Source organism: Epinephelus moara, chromosome 23 (genome assembly GCF_006386435.1).
Source record: "Epinephelus moara isolate mb chromosome 23, YSFRI_EMoa_1.0, whole genome shotgun sequence".
NCBI classification, from domain to species: Eukaryota; Metazoa; Chordata; class Actinopteri; order Perciformes; family Serranidae; genus Epinephelus; species Epinephelus moara.
The window spans coordinates 5,321,494-5,336,900 of NC_065528.1; the positions used below are offsets into that span (position 1 = coordinate 5,321,494).

At 39.2% G+C, this 15,407-nt stretch overlaps 1 protein-coding gene across 1 annotated transcript in view; it reads left to right on the top strand.

The window, feature by feature from the left end:
• Positions 1-15,407, top strand: part of large1 (LARGE xylosyl- and glucuronyltransferase 1) — a 161,803-nt gene that overhangs the window by 31,945 nt on the left and 114,451 nt on the right. Inside the window, exon 2 of the mRNA XM_050035982.1 lies at positions 8,873-9,059. Within this exon, the coding sequence (XP_049891939.1) occupies positions 8,954-9,059 (106 nt within the window). The 5' untranslated portion in view covers positions 8,873-8,953. The remainder of the gene's footprint in view (positions 1-8,872; positions 9,060-15,407) is intronic.

Sequence of the window (15,407 nt, forward strand, 5' to 3'; positions counted from 1 at the left end):
TTGTCCTCTTAAGTTAATAGCACTGTTTCAGGTGTCATCATGTGACCCCTATTATTAGACCCTCAGTCACATGATAATTAATTCATATCAGTCACTTGATTTTGACTGTTTGCAAAAGAGCTGAAAAATGCTCACAAAAACTCAGGAAGTGGACTGTGAGATGAGATAATTTTCCCACGTACTATTCAAGGTCAAGAATGAACCATTTCTGAGATATTATTCAAGAAATAGGAGGATGCTGTTTGTATCAGGCAAAAATTATTCAAACATATTTATTAAAATACTATCAGTACTGGAAAAATCATCAATCAAAATCATTAACAAAATATATCACACTGATAAAATATTTGAATTAGTGATTAAGTGTTTGGACACCAAAGTCTTCAATAATAAATAGACAAGACAGTCATAAAAAAATGATAACTATATAACCATCCAGTAGTGAAATAATCCAATAAATGATGAGAGCTCAGCTCATTACTATGGAATATTTCATATTGCTCCCTCTCACAGTAATGGAGTTCATTTCAGGTCATTTAATTTTATTCCAGTAGTATTTGATTCAAAATGTCCTTAGTCCAAAGTGTTTGTATTTCGCATTTTCCCAGTTTCATTTGACAGTCAAGACAAACAGGGCCAGTTATATGATTTAAATTAAGATTGAAACAGGAAATCTTTGATCTATTCAAAAAGCCACAGATTCTGACAAAACATGAATGGCAAACTTTTAACTGACAGCTCTCTTTGTGCAGCAAACACAGTTTTCTCTACTACTGCCAGTATTTCTTCCTATCACCTCACATATTAATGTATGTTGTTTGTAAGGCCAATAATAATTATCGATCATCTAAAGTTATTTATAATCTTCTAATCTTCTTACTTCAGCCTCTTTAACATTAATGAACATTGTCCACTCACAAATTTATGGCCTAAAAGGCAATACAGAGGTTAGAGGTTATTCCCAACTACTGTATATCATGCTCATGAATAAGGTGAGTCTATCTCCAAACTAGCTTATTGTGCAGTCATACACTTTTCTTGCTTGAGGTACTTTGCTTTTCTTATGCCATTATGGGTGTCCATCAGCACTTCATATGTCCATCCATTTTCTTTTGAACCCGATATCATAAGAACACTTTGGGGGAATTTCGACAAATTTGGCACAAACATCCACTTGGACTCAAGGATAAGATGATTAGAACTTGGTCAAAGGTCACTGTGACTCAAAAACTGCGATTTGGTAATTGTAGTTGTGAGAAGATTACTTTACTGGTAAGATGGAGAGGACTACAATAAATATTTAGGGGCTTTTAACAGAGATAATCAGATCTCATTCTGGAAGACTAGGCTCAGAAAACCCATCCTCAAAACTGCAGACTGTGTCATACACATGATAGGTAATCAGAGCTAATTCTCCAGGATTTAAAGGTTGGTATAATCGGGACTTACATGTTAACATATCTACGCAGACAAGGGTGTTATGGGTAACTGTCACAGAGGCCATAAGAGCTGATATCTGCACACCTTTCAAATCTCAATGTGTTTATGTCCAAGCTTGCTGTACAAGCTGTTTGATTCAGCTAGTTGTTCAGAGGATGGGTTTGGGGTGTGCTCATTAGGGCTGTCAACGAATATTCTAAATTCGAATTTAAATTCGAATTTGAAAAAAAAAATGGACCTTCGAATGTGAGTGTGGTCACGGGTCAGAGAGGGGGGGGCGAGCGAGAGGTCCGTGGTCGTTTATAACGTAATGTTATAGATAATTGTTTTATGTGTTTTAATGTGTAGGTATGTAAATGTTTTCAAAGACGTTTATGTTGAAATAAAAATACCTACAGGTAGTTATGTTTCATATACAAGTATGTTTCCTTGTATTAGTTTGCCCTCTTGTGGACATAATGTGGAAAACAAAATATTCGAATGGTTTGAACCTATGAGTTATTTTTAGAAGGAATATTCGAACGTCATTTTTTAGCAATTTTGACAGCCCTAGTGCTCATTAACATTATACATCTTAAATACACAAAGTATAAAAGAAAACTGTCTCCAAATGACACCAGTGTACAGGTGCTTGAATGCAGATGTATATAAAAGTGTGATTAAGCCTTCAACCAAATGACAGCAAACATGGCATCTAACCATGCAGATAGTTAAAAAAAAAATCAAAAGCAAGGACACTCTCCACAAAACTAATTGTGCTTTCTCAGTGCCATCAAAGATGACCCATGTTAGTGATTTCTGATCTTGCTCCCCATTTACAAGACAAATCACTGTTAAAAAACCTGATTCACATTTCCTAATCTGCTACAGCCATGGTTCAAAAGGAGAGAACTGTTTAAGTGTATAACAATATTTACAGAGGTTAGCCACAGAGTAAATTTGTGGGAGATTAACTCAATCAGTGTAAATCATCTTTATTAAGTTTAGGCCCACATAAAGATAAGAAATAGGACAGGGCACCCCCGGAGTCTGTCTGTGGTGGAGTAAAGCCAGCATATGGTTAATGGAAACTTTCTCATGGTGCTCATGGTGGTGGGTTGTGCAGTAGTAGGTCTGACGAACAGAATGACAGACTCACAATGATATTTAAAGAACAGGATCACGGGACTGATTGGTTTGTGAAAGGTCTTTGGTCAGGTATGATGACATCTGAATTATGAATGTTAGTACTTTGACAGTGGGAAAGCGGCAGCAACTAAGATATTAGAAAATGAGGAAATAGCTGACATTTTAGCATAGAGGCAGAACAAAAGGGAAAATATCTTTATTGAACTTCATTTAAAGTTTGGATAGGTTCAGACAACTAATAACTTTGATAGTGTAAGAAAAAGATCATGGTTTGTACCTTGGTCTTACTCATGGAGTGTCAAATTATTATAGTGCCTGGCGTCACTATAATAATGCCGGGGGCACCATTTAGTTGTGTGAGACACACTGAGCTTTAAACCAACTCCAATGTAAACCCATCTGTGTCATTATTAGAGCCTGAGAGCAGCGGAAGTAGTATAAAGTGTGCGAAAGTCCTCCTAGGGTGGATGGGAGTGGAGGTGTATGGGCTGAACAAGCACAGGACTTTGACCTATGAGACCGATGTTGGTGTCCTGTGCAAAACAAATAGTCGATGTTGAATTATTTTGTTCCATTCATTAGTCTGTCGTTGGTTGCATCAGTCATTACTCCGCTGTCTTATGAGTAACTGACTAGCATCAACCACGATCTTTTCCAAACCCTAACCGAGCAGTTTTGTTGCCTAAACCTAACTGCAAATCCCGTCTTTGGTGACATCCACTCTAATACATTTTAAAACTAAAAGCTGCCTAGTGTCCAGGCTACTTGTGTTTTGGAGGCCCTAAAATGGAGACCTTTGAAGATGCTGCTGACTCTATTTTAGTCAGTGGAAAGAGAGACTTTTGAAAATGATGACAAAGACATCCACATTCGATCCCAAATGGGTCTTATCAGTGACAGCTTGTCAAATCAAAACATTATAAACAAGTCTACATACCTTTAGTGATTTCATCCTTCTTGTATGGCTAACGTTACCTCTGACAACTGTGGTTCCAATAACTGATCCATAAATTAAGATGGCTGACAAAGGTGTGTGGATTATGGAAGTATGGCAAACAAGTGGTAGTCTGCATACCAAACTAAAGTTTTTAATTTGAACTGACTCCAATTTGACTTTTAATAGTATTAAATGTACCTATGTCTATTAGGAGTTTCTGTTTGAGATGTGTTGTGAAAAACAAAGTTAGCAGATGAAATGAAAACATCTGTCAGAGCCAGTTATATTTCTAACCTCTGTAAATCTAACATCTTTCCCAGCTCCACTGCAGAGCCTTCCTTCACAGAGAACAATTCAATCAGACTCCCCATGGCCTTTTTCTACCAATACTGCTCCCATAATCATCGCTCATCATTTTTAGTGTCAACACACAGCAATTTACTATTGAACTGTGGATATAAAATTCCATTTTCTATTAACTTATTGTTAGGCCATGAGGGAAGGCTCACCATTGACATCTCCAGCAATGACTATAAATTTGAAGCCAGGCGATGGATATCACATTACTTTGTGTACTGGGCAAGATTAGAAAAGATTGGATGTTATTCAGAGCTCATATTCCCCCCCCCTCTTATAAATGTGTGTGAGTTTTAGGGAGGGTTGGGGCTTTAATGGTGCAAGTTAAGGTCTCGTATTGATGCCTTTTTCATTTTGTGGACTGCAGTGTTTGAGGGAGTGGCTTGGTTATTTGGAGGGATGGTTAGAGGAACACTATGCCTACATCCACAGTTATATGTTTTGATTTTAAAATGCATAAATATTGATAGTGTATGCCTGGTGTCCGTATTACTCTGGTGTTTTGGGGTCCCTAAAAGGGAATCCTTTTACAACATTTTAGTTTAAAAAACTGTGGTGCTATGTTTTAGTCTGAATGGGTGGAATCAGAGACTTTTCAAAATAATGTTCACTTTATGATTGGGTCTTATCAGTCCCAATTTGACAAATCAAACTGTCATAGCTAGGTCAATCAATGTCTGTTTTTCCAGCAACTTTTGTGGTTGGTTTTGGTGCCTAAACCTCACACATTCATTTTGGGGATGATTGGCTCTCCCGGAAATGGCTTTTGGTACGATGGGACATTTTTTGCACTATCGGGGCTTCGGCAGTTGGAAAAACAGGCAGTTCCTGAAGAAGCAACCCCTTTTCATGGCACTATCCCTGGTGGAAAAACGATGACAGGTTGCTAAAACACAAGTGGTTTTGTTGTTTGTTGGTCTTGAACAATGGTCCGCAGCTTGGCAGGCGTTTCACCTAGGTGTTTTGGCATCCACCATCCCTTAAGCTCCTGTTGCCAAAAGCCCCACTTCCACCAAGCAGTCTGATACTGTTCAGTATGTATTTTTTGGGTTTCCACTGTGAAAAGTCGTCCCCATTTTTGGTCACCCTTCTGTTGGGGTACCTAGCATACAGATCTGGTGGAGCTAGAAACATTGCAATCCACTGTTGGTCAATAGCGGACAGTCACTCTTGCTCAGGGCTGTGTTGTGGCTGGTTTTGAGGCCTATGCAACCACTGTTCGTACTGTGGAGAGTTTTACCTACATCAGTAAACTCAAACTATAAAAATAAATGATGATTTGCTATCTCTCACAGTAGCTTTAGACTGAAAAAAAAAAACTTAATTCACTGGGCCAACTGCCGGCAACATTTAAGGTGGAATGTTTTCTTGTAATATTACTCAATGCATGAGTTGACGACGTGAATCCATCAGCACAACTTAAATCTTAATTTGACAACTTTGACCATTCCATTAGTTTTTATTGTCTCTCTTGGACAACACACACTTTTAAGACTGAGCGGATCTTCGAGCATTTAAGAATATATATTAACTGCATGTATTCTAATCCTTACTTGGTGAAAAAAAAGCATCATAGAGCATCGTTCCTGTGGGCTCCAGCAACACTTAGCCCAGGCACTTGTCTGAGAAGAACTAAATGCACATATCCGCTATTTTTAAATACTCCATCAAGAGACTCTCACTCCAGCCTGTTCTATTTTGTTTTGAAAATGTCGGTGTGAAACCCCATACTGTGGACGATAAATGAGGTGCAGGCAGTAAGTGACAACAACCTGCCCACATTTAAGGGCACTGTTTGTGGTGGAAACGCTAGGATCTAGGTACCATGTCTGAAGGGTTACTTTTGGTTCCAAAGGCACTATGCTAAAAATGTTTGGTGGAAACCAGGCTAAAGTCAGCTGGTATACTCAGTAACATTAGTAACATTGATATGGTACATATGAAACGTGTCAGTGCAACATGTCTGTGGTTTGCAGAAATACACAATGCCAACATTTCCTTTTGGCCACTGCTCTGCATATCTTAGCAATAAAGCTGATAGCTCATAACTATGGCCAAACATTTCCTTCAGTCCTCCTGCAACCTCCTCTGTGCTACATAACGCCTTTTCTCCCTGCATCCCTGCATGACTGGATGTGCTTCTTCGGTGGCATGTCACCTCACTTGATTATGGTAATAAATGTCTTCAGTGTAGAATTTGCAATGTAAATCACAGTAGCCAGTGGAGAGCTAATATCACACAGAGGTCAAAGGCTAAGGAGCTACTGAAATGATTCATAGTCTGCGTATCAAAGCACTGGTTGTCGTACTTGAGAGACTTGTTTAATCTCCTTTAGCCTCATTTAACCCCCGTCTCACTCTGCACTCTTCATTTTGCCCAGGCTACAATGAAAAACCCTGGAGATTCAGTAAGCACTGGGGAGAGTGCTAGAAATACTCTTCCATTTTTGAAATATGCTCTCTTTTCCTGAATTCTACCGGGTGGCACTATGATAATTGGCATCCTATCTTGTGTATGTGCCAGCCTCGGCAGTGTCAGCCAGAGGTATTATGTTTCATCCCTGGGCAGTCTCTGGCGAAGATTAAAAATCGACTGAGGTCAACAGGGTAATTGGACAAATGTGGTTGTAACGGAAAGAGGATTTCGACTAATATCATATAATGAGACTTCTGTACTCTTTGCCCTGCATCGCACCGGAAATTGACAAATTAGTTTAGGTCATCAAAGTCAGATTATGTGACTGCCTGATTTAAGAAACATAAATCTCTTCAAACTTGGTTGGCAGGTAGAAAAAATGTTGAGCTGCTTTATGCTTGCAAATGTCATGTTTGGAGTGTCTAATTTAAATTATATATGAATGATTTAATTAGTAAGATAAGCTAGCTTCATGGAGACTCTGCCATTTTGTGGCAAATGTCAAACATGTTTTGTGTTACCAGGGGTCTATGGTTATGGAAACCTATTGTTTTTGTTCTAAAATGATTTTTCATCTTTCATTTTTACCCCAAATTTGTGTCAAAACTGTTTTTGAAAGTTTAAATCAGTTGCAGATTTTCATTATTGTACTCTCCTTGCTAGCTAAATAACTTGGTCTTTGTTTGCACGGTGGCACTGTGAAAGAAGTGACACCTAATATGGTGCTGGGACCCCGTTATCCAGACCTAACGTGACAGATTTGTATAGAATCACATCAAGGTCAGGTCAATTTTGATTAACACATTAAAAGGAACGACTCACAGTATCATATGATTTTAAACATTACTGTCCCAAAAATATTTTCTCTTCCAGTGTACACAAAAATAGCTATTGTTGTATTTTAACATAAAAGATGCTGGTCCCGGCTGACAGTGGGTGAGAGGTGGGGTACAACATCGACAGGCTGGCAGGAAATCACAGGGCTGACACGTAAAGACACACAACCATTCACGCTCACATTCACTATGGGCAATTTAGAGTCACCAGTTAACCTAACCGACATGTCTTTGGACTGAAGGAGGAAGCAAGAAAATACCCACGCAGGGAAAATGATCCACTAATATTTGTATAAAAGTACTTGCCATTTTGATTGAAAACATATTTGAAGTGGGTTTTTTTTTCTTTTTTATATATAGATTTTTTTCTAACCTGCATTTATGAACAGCCTCTCATGTGTGAACTTCACAGTATCTGTGTGTGTGTGTTTTAAGACTGCCACTGCCATGGCTGGATTGACAAATGCATCTTTTTCAATGGGGAATTTTCTGTAGCCAACCACATTTCTCCTACTGTCTATGCCAATCACGTAAGCATAGATTTGAGGGTATGATTTAATATGCAGCTACCTATAGTATGATCCAAGTAAGGTTAGACAATATAACCTTGACAGTAACCTTCTTGCATATAACATATGTTTAAATCTATGCAACAAAATAAGTAGTTAGTAAATCATAATAAGTAAATAGGTAGCCAGTTTGCAAGATTGGACTGCACACATTGACCACTTCGCAGTTTTGATTCACTATATAGGCTATACAATGCTAGCTGACCTTAGCCAGCTGTTAGCTAATGTTACTAGGATCACATTATGGCTGACTAGTGATCCTTTATTGTCTGTTAGCATTAAATATCTAACTTGTTAGCTAACACTAGTGTGAAATGCTGCATCATTAACTAGCAACCATTCAAAACTTATTATATTTAGTCATACACACCAAGACAGGTATTATTTACACTTGGAGCGCCACTGCCAGATGCCATGTTGAGGTTGACCTCTGACCTCCGGGCAGTTGAATGTAATTAGTTTGATTTCCATCCTCCTGTTCTTAATTGCAGATCCTGCATATTTAACACTATGTGATTACATTAAATCTATATCATATTTATGGATTTCTATTACATGTATGTAAAACAAGAAATATTTGTGCATCAGAAATACATTTGTGAACCTTACTTTTTAGTTGTGGATTTATTTAATTTATATATGTACAACAATAACTTTTTGTGTGCCTGATTTTTTTTTTTTTTCTTGTGGAGAGAGTCTATACAAATCACAAAATATATTTGTGAATCCTTTTGTATGCATTAATAATTATTGACTCTGATGGGACTCAGTAGATTTTTGTGCAAAAATGTGGATGATGGTTATGGCTTTTTCCTTTTTTCCAGGGTTCTGAAAATGAAATGATTAATAGTTTTTACATTAAAGAGCAATATTTGCCATTAGTCTCCTACTGCCATCTAATAACCTGCAAGCAAACAGACCCATTTGGTTCTGAATTACATGGGGTACTTGGACCCCAGTGTACCTGCCTACATGTTTAGTTTTTCCATGGTTTTCTTGCCCATTTCAAGCCTAGAATGAATAATGATCAACAGTCATACAGATTCTCGAGTAAGCTATTTAAAATATGTCCTTTGGCGCAGGAAGTTCAAATGAATTTTGTGTGCTGAGCTGTATTCCTGTCCGCACAGGATGTGAAATGTCTGCACCTTCTCTAACATGGTCTATCCCTCTCTTCTCTCACCTCTAGTGCCATGAATCAGCCTGGACAACAGCTGCTACCTACATAGAGGTCACTTTACCTCTCTTTCCATTTGCTTCGGTCCAGAGGATGCTGGGAATGTGTCGCGGGCGCAGGAAGTTCCTGGCGGCCTCTCTCGCCCTGCTCTTCATCCCAGCACTCACCTGGCTTTACCTGTCAGTAGGAAGCTTTCAAGGTAAAGGCAGATCTCCAACACACAAGAAAACACATTAACACATCAGGACTGGTGCTTTGGAATATGATTATCTGGCTTTTACTCATTTACTAAATCATCTGCCTTTTGGAATCTGGACATGTTTTTGATTTGTCATTGTGTCAGCTGTGTTATTGATAACAAACTCAGGTTATCTGTGATTTGACCCCCTGACGAAGACTTGTCAGGGAGTCCTGATGGCTCCGTGTCCTGCATGTTTTGTGTGTTTTAATGTAATAAATGGTGATGATCATTTTTACAAACCATGGAAATTGTGCCAGGCGTGTGTGCATTTGAATAGAAATTGGCACCTGCCTCACCTCTGGGGTGACAGGTTTCTTGACTTGTGGCATCCCTCAAGTGATTGGTTCCTTCACATAAAGTCGAGCTATCTATATAATGCCGCACTGACCTGCTGATGCCTGTAAGAGAAGAATGTTAGCACCTTTAGACACAGCCTTGTTCTCCTACTTTACCATCCCAGCTGCAGTTGCACTTTGTTGGTTAGATTTTGGGTTAACAATGCTGATGCAGGATGTTGACAGCTGTAAGGGCAAGCTGCCATTTTTGTAAACCTTAAGTAACTGTAACATAGTTTCTTCATGTTATCTCTTTACTGCAGTCTGATCATCTTACTCACCTCCTAGTCCTCCATAACTGTAGTTAAACAGTAAATTTCAATCATTTTACTGTTGATGTTTGGAAAACAGACTGCAAACTATATTCAGCCTCCAAATATCTAGGCTCAATATCACAATACCCCTAACCCTAAACCCTAACCCTAATACTAAGAAAAATGAACCTTGAACCAGATTTTAAAAATCAGGTATTGGTTTACACTAAATATTTTCAAGATAAATCAACATAATTCTAACATCTAAAAAAATAACTCAAGGCAAACCAATATAGCAGAGCCAAGTATCTTTAAAATAAATTATGACACAGAGCATCAATTCAAAGTCTCTCATTTGAACACAAAAAGTGGGACACAATTAAAAACACAAAACCAGCAACACTGAAGGACTGCATGAGGTTAGACTCATGTCTTGGACAGTTGCCCTGTTGCCGTTGCATACTTGAAGGCTTCCTTACACAAACCTCAGGTTGCTACGATTAAAACTCATACAGACATCGATGACATTGTTCTCCTGAATCTTGTTATTTTTGATCATATTTTCACCAGTCACATTGAAACCATTTCACATATCAAGTTTTATGTAAGCAAAAAATAAGACTTTTAATATAATGGTTAGGTTCAAAATGTTTTATTCACAACGTGGGATATTGTCAGTCAACATGAATTACAAGTAAGACAATAATAAAAAACAGTAAAAATACTGGGAAAGCTTACAGTTCAATAGGCCTATTACAACTCTGTCTGGGATGAATGATTTCTTGTAGATATTTTTGGTGGCTTGTGGCAGACTTAAGTGTCTTCCTAAGGAAAGCAATTTAAATCGTGGGTACAATGAACTTGACGGATCACTTCTGACGGATCAAGAGCTTTCATTATGGTATTCAGTGCATGCCTGCCATTTAGTGGTATGTGGTTTCCCTGTGGTTTTATTGGCCGTGTTAAGTGCTCTTGGCAGTTTCCCCTCATATTTGACGCAAGTGTCCGTACCATGCAACCATATTAAAAGCCAAGATGCTTTCCACCACAATCTGGTATCCCATTTCAAAAACATTTTGACTAGTTTTTTTTATAAACATAATCTGTGTTATTTGTAGAATGAAGGTTGCTATCTGTGCAAGTTTTATGGCATTTAAAACAACAAATCTTTATGACTGGGTGCTCTATGATTGTTAGGGTGTTATCAACCCAAACACCAGAAACAAATTGTAAACTCCAGATACCTTACATTAATAAGGTATCATGTAGCGGATATATTGAAACTTAATTTTTTAACAATGCTGTGGTTAACAAGTGGTTAGGCACAAAAAACACTTGCTTACGGTTAGGTAAAGATCATGTTTTTTGCTGAGAATACCTTTTTTTGGGGGGCACAATCATGACTAGATCGCTACAAAACACCCACGTTTGGTGCCTTAAAAGCTGCCGTTGTTTGTTGGTCTCAAACAGTGATCTACAGCTCAGCAGGCGTCTCACCTTGGTGTTCCACCATTCACCTTCCACTTCATTTCCTGACAACAAAGTCAGCTCTTATACTACGTCACTGCAGAAATGTTGATATGATACATATTAAATGTGCAAATGTAACAGATCTGTGGCTTGCAGAAATGTACAAGGCCAATATTTTCCTCTGGCAACTGGGCTGCAGTTGGAATAAGTCCGATATATAATGTTTACTGTATATAAGCATTTCTTTGGTTTTTGTATCTCAAGAGCTCTTCACTGACAGCAATTCCAGAAAGAAGCGACATGATTAGAATACCGACCTTCCCTGCAGTGCCCCTTCACAGGCTGATGAGAGCCATATCATCAGCATATTGAAATAAGCTAAAATCTGAATCTTGGATTCTGAATTCATTGGTATACACCAAAAATAATAAAAGTAAAAGAGCAGTACCTAGGGGCATACCTTTGTTTTCAACAGTCAGTTCTGAATTGTTGCCATCTGAGGACAGTCTTTGTGGATGGGTTTAAATCCAGATGCCCAGCCCCTAGCAAATTCGAATTTGCACTGCATGGGAATCTGGCCCTGACAGCAGGGCCTGCTGAATCAGCAGTTGAAATGCCTCAGTTAGTGCCGCCCCTTGGGTAGGAAGGGTGTATCAGTGAGGGCCAGACTCAAAATCTTTCTAGATTTGAGTCTGGATTTCCAGGCTAACGGTAAGGGTTAGGGTTAGGATCTGGAAAACCATATGCTTTTGCTAAAAATACCCTTTTATGATGGCACAATGGCAGGAAACACTGCAATGTCTCAGGAAAGTCAGCTCATCCTAATATGCTTGTTGAAATAAAGCCAAATTTATGGTTCGCAGAAAGTACAATGCCATCATTTTCTTCTGGTGACTGGGCTAATGTTTGGCCAATGTATCTTGTATGTATCTTGCATTATCAGTACCTTTGGATTTTTTTTTTTTTATTACATGGAGCACAGGGTCAGCAGTAGAGCTGTGCCCATGGAGGTAATCAAACTACAAGTACATTCATCACACTCGACATAAAGAATGTGACTTCTTGCTTCTCTCTTCTGTGTCCCTGTCTCTAATAATAAATAATCTTCAGTATTTGTCCTCAGTCACTAATTGAATTCAAATAAGAAATCAACTGATGAAATTCAAGAATGTAAAAAAATATATATAAGAAAAAATTATTTCTGACTGTTGGAATTACAAAATATACGATGAATAAACAACAGCATTATTGTGGTACTACTGTACACCACGCCTCAATGTCAAACATCCCAGAAAGTCTGAAGAAGAAATTTCCTGCAGACAAAGTCACCCTTCTCTCCTCCTTTTCTTCAGGAGGTGCTATATTAATGAATTACTGAGGCCTGTCCAAAGTTGATTACTTCCTACAGACAGTAGTCCAGGAGTTCTTGGAGCCATTTAATGACTTTGACTTGCAGGATTGAAATGCTGCAGTAGTGCCATTATTAATTATGATTAAATTGACAATTTTGACTTGGGGTCACAGTCACTGGAGACTGTGTATGTGAATACGCTCCCATAATACAATAGCCACCAAAGTCGGCAAAGTAATTATTGGATTTGGCAGTAAATTCCTGGCGGTAGTGAGTAGTTCCTGGGAGTGTGATAAGTTGTGAAAGGACCTGGCTGCAGGGAGCGTCAGCTGTAGGTGAGGCCTGAATGTGTGAGACAGAAACAATGTGCCTCCACTGGCTCGGACTCTCCCTTTTACACTCCCTCTCTCTCTCTCCATCTCTAACCTCTTTTCGTTGCTCCGTCTCCGTCTTCACTGTTGTCTTTTTCCTATTTGTCCTCTCTGTGTTGTGTTTATCTGTCTGACACAGTGAGAGAGACAGCGAGTCTCTGGGGTTTTCAGTGCTGTGTCTGAATGAGCTGCCACATAGTGCAAGCCTGCAGAGAAAATAAGGTCCAATTGATAGAGAAATACACTATGGGAGCCTAAAAGTACATGGGTACCCTGTCCACATACATTTGTGTACTCTGGCTTGGAGCTGTTTTACATGGTTTGAGCTAGGGCTGGGTTTGGCAAGCCCTTTTAACATCTAATAAGTAGTGGTAATAGCAATCGAGGATATCAACAATTGTTTTTTGACTAGTTAGAATTCCAAGCCAACATATCCATATTGAAATTTTGACTAGTAGATCTAATTAAAGATATAAATTTCGTTTCTCACTGGTCAAAATGGTAATTTTTGATATCCTCTGTAAATGTCTTACAAGTTGAAATGTTCATTGTAGATATCTGTATCCTAATCACAACTAGTCAAGTTTTACCATTGACTTCTATTCAAAATGAATTACATATATCTACAATTTGTTTCTCACTAGTCAAAATGTTAATTCTTGATATCATCAATTAATTTCTTATTAGTGGAAATGCTCATAGTAGGTATCTGTAACTGAATTACAACTAGTTAACTAGGGCTGTAAATCACCAGTTTCATCATGATATGATATTATATCAATTCTTTGGACAACAATACAATATTTTCCGATATTACTAAGTCTACCACCATACGATTTTGATTCGATACGATTAGGGGGTCTGTGATTGATATTAGGCGATATTAAATGCCCATTTAACACAGTCTGTTACAGAAGACGCTGCCACCCCTTTCTTTTTTACTTTTGGCTATAAAACACATAAACAACACATAAATGACTAGTACAGTAAAATTCACTTTAAACTGACTCCACTAACACAAATAAAACAGCAAATGGTAAAGTTAACCTTCAGGGCTTTCCTTAGAAGTCTTTTCATTTTAACCCAAACCATCATCTTTTTCGTAAAACTTCAGGAATATCTGTCTTAATGCCCTGAATGCCAACTTCTCCAAACACTGGACAATTAGCTTAAGCATGTTTACATTACGTAAATTAGCTTAGGGGCTAGTGGACATTTTTCTTCTTCTCTTGGCTTAACAAATTACATGCAGCGTTATTATTTTTCTTACTCACCAGTGGTTAAAGTCCCTGTATCGTACGGTTTTTCAGCTGAACATTGTTAAAACAGAGCAGCTAATGTTGCTAAAGCAAAAAGTTAGCGGAGTGAGACGCTCGTCCAGGCAGGTAACATTATGTTAGTGTTTTTATCTTGTAACATCATTGTTTACATACGCCATGTGCTCTGTCTGTTGTCCTGTATTTTCTCTGAAATCCAAAATATTTCCACACTGCTGATTTATTCCCGAGTAAATAAAGTTATCCTCATCATCTGTCTCTTGGCTGCTTGCCATCTGCCTGCCGCTGTTTGACAGTGACACAGACTTTCAAAATAAAAGCCTGTGCTAAAGATAGCGATATGGAACGATGATCATTAAGTCGATATATCGATCCAGATAGATGCATGGTTACACCCCTATAGTTAACTTTTACCACTGACTTCTATGTAAAATCAGTTCCAGATATCTGCAATTCATGTTTCACTAGTCAAAATGCTATTTCTCCATATTATTAAGTAATTACATGAGTGTAAATGTTAGTTGTAGATATCTGTAACTGAATTACATCTCGTCAACTTTTACCATTGACTTCTTTTCAGAATTGATTACGGATTCGTACAATTCATCCCGTCTCGTCTCGTCTCGTCTCGTCGTCCTGCGCTTATCCGGGTCCGGGGGCAGCAGCCTCAACAAAGAAGCCCAGACAGTCCTTTCCCCAGCCACCTCCGTCAGCTCTTCCACGGGAACCCCGAGGCATTCCCAGGCCAGCCGGGCGATGTAATCCCTCCAGTGTGTCCTGGGGCGGCCCCGAGGTCTCCTCCCAGTTGGACGACTCAAGGGAGGCGTCCGGGAGGCATCCTTACCAGATGCCCGAACCACCTCAACTGGCTCCTCTCGATGTGGAGGAGCAGCGGCTCTACTCCGAGTCCCTCCCGGATGTCCGAGCTCCTCACCCTATCTCTAAGGCTGAGCCCAGCCACCCTGCGGAGGAAACTCATTTCGGCCGCTTGTACTCGCGATCTCGTTCTTTCGGTCACTACCCAGAGCTCGTGACCATAGGTGAGGGTTGGAACGTAGATCGACCGGTAAATCGAGAGCTTCACTTTCTGGCTAAGCTCCCTTTTCACCACAACGGACCGGTTAAGCGCCTGCATCACTGCTGACGCCGCCCCAATCCACCTGTCAGTCTCCCGCTCCGTCCTACCCCCACTCGTGAACAAGATCCCGAGATACTTAAACTCCTCCACCTGAGGAAGGACCTCCCCCC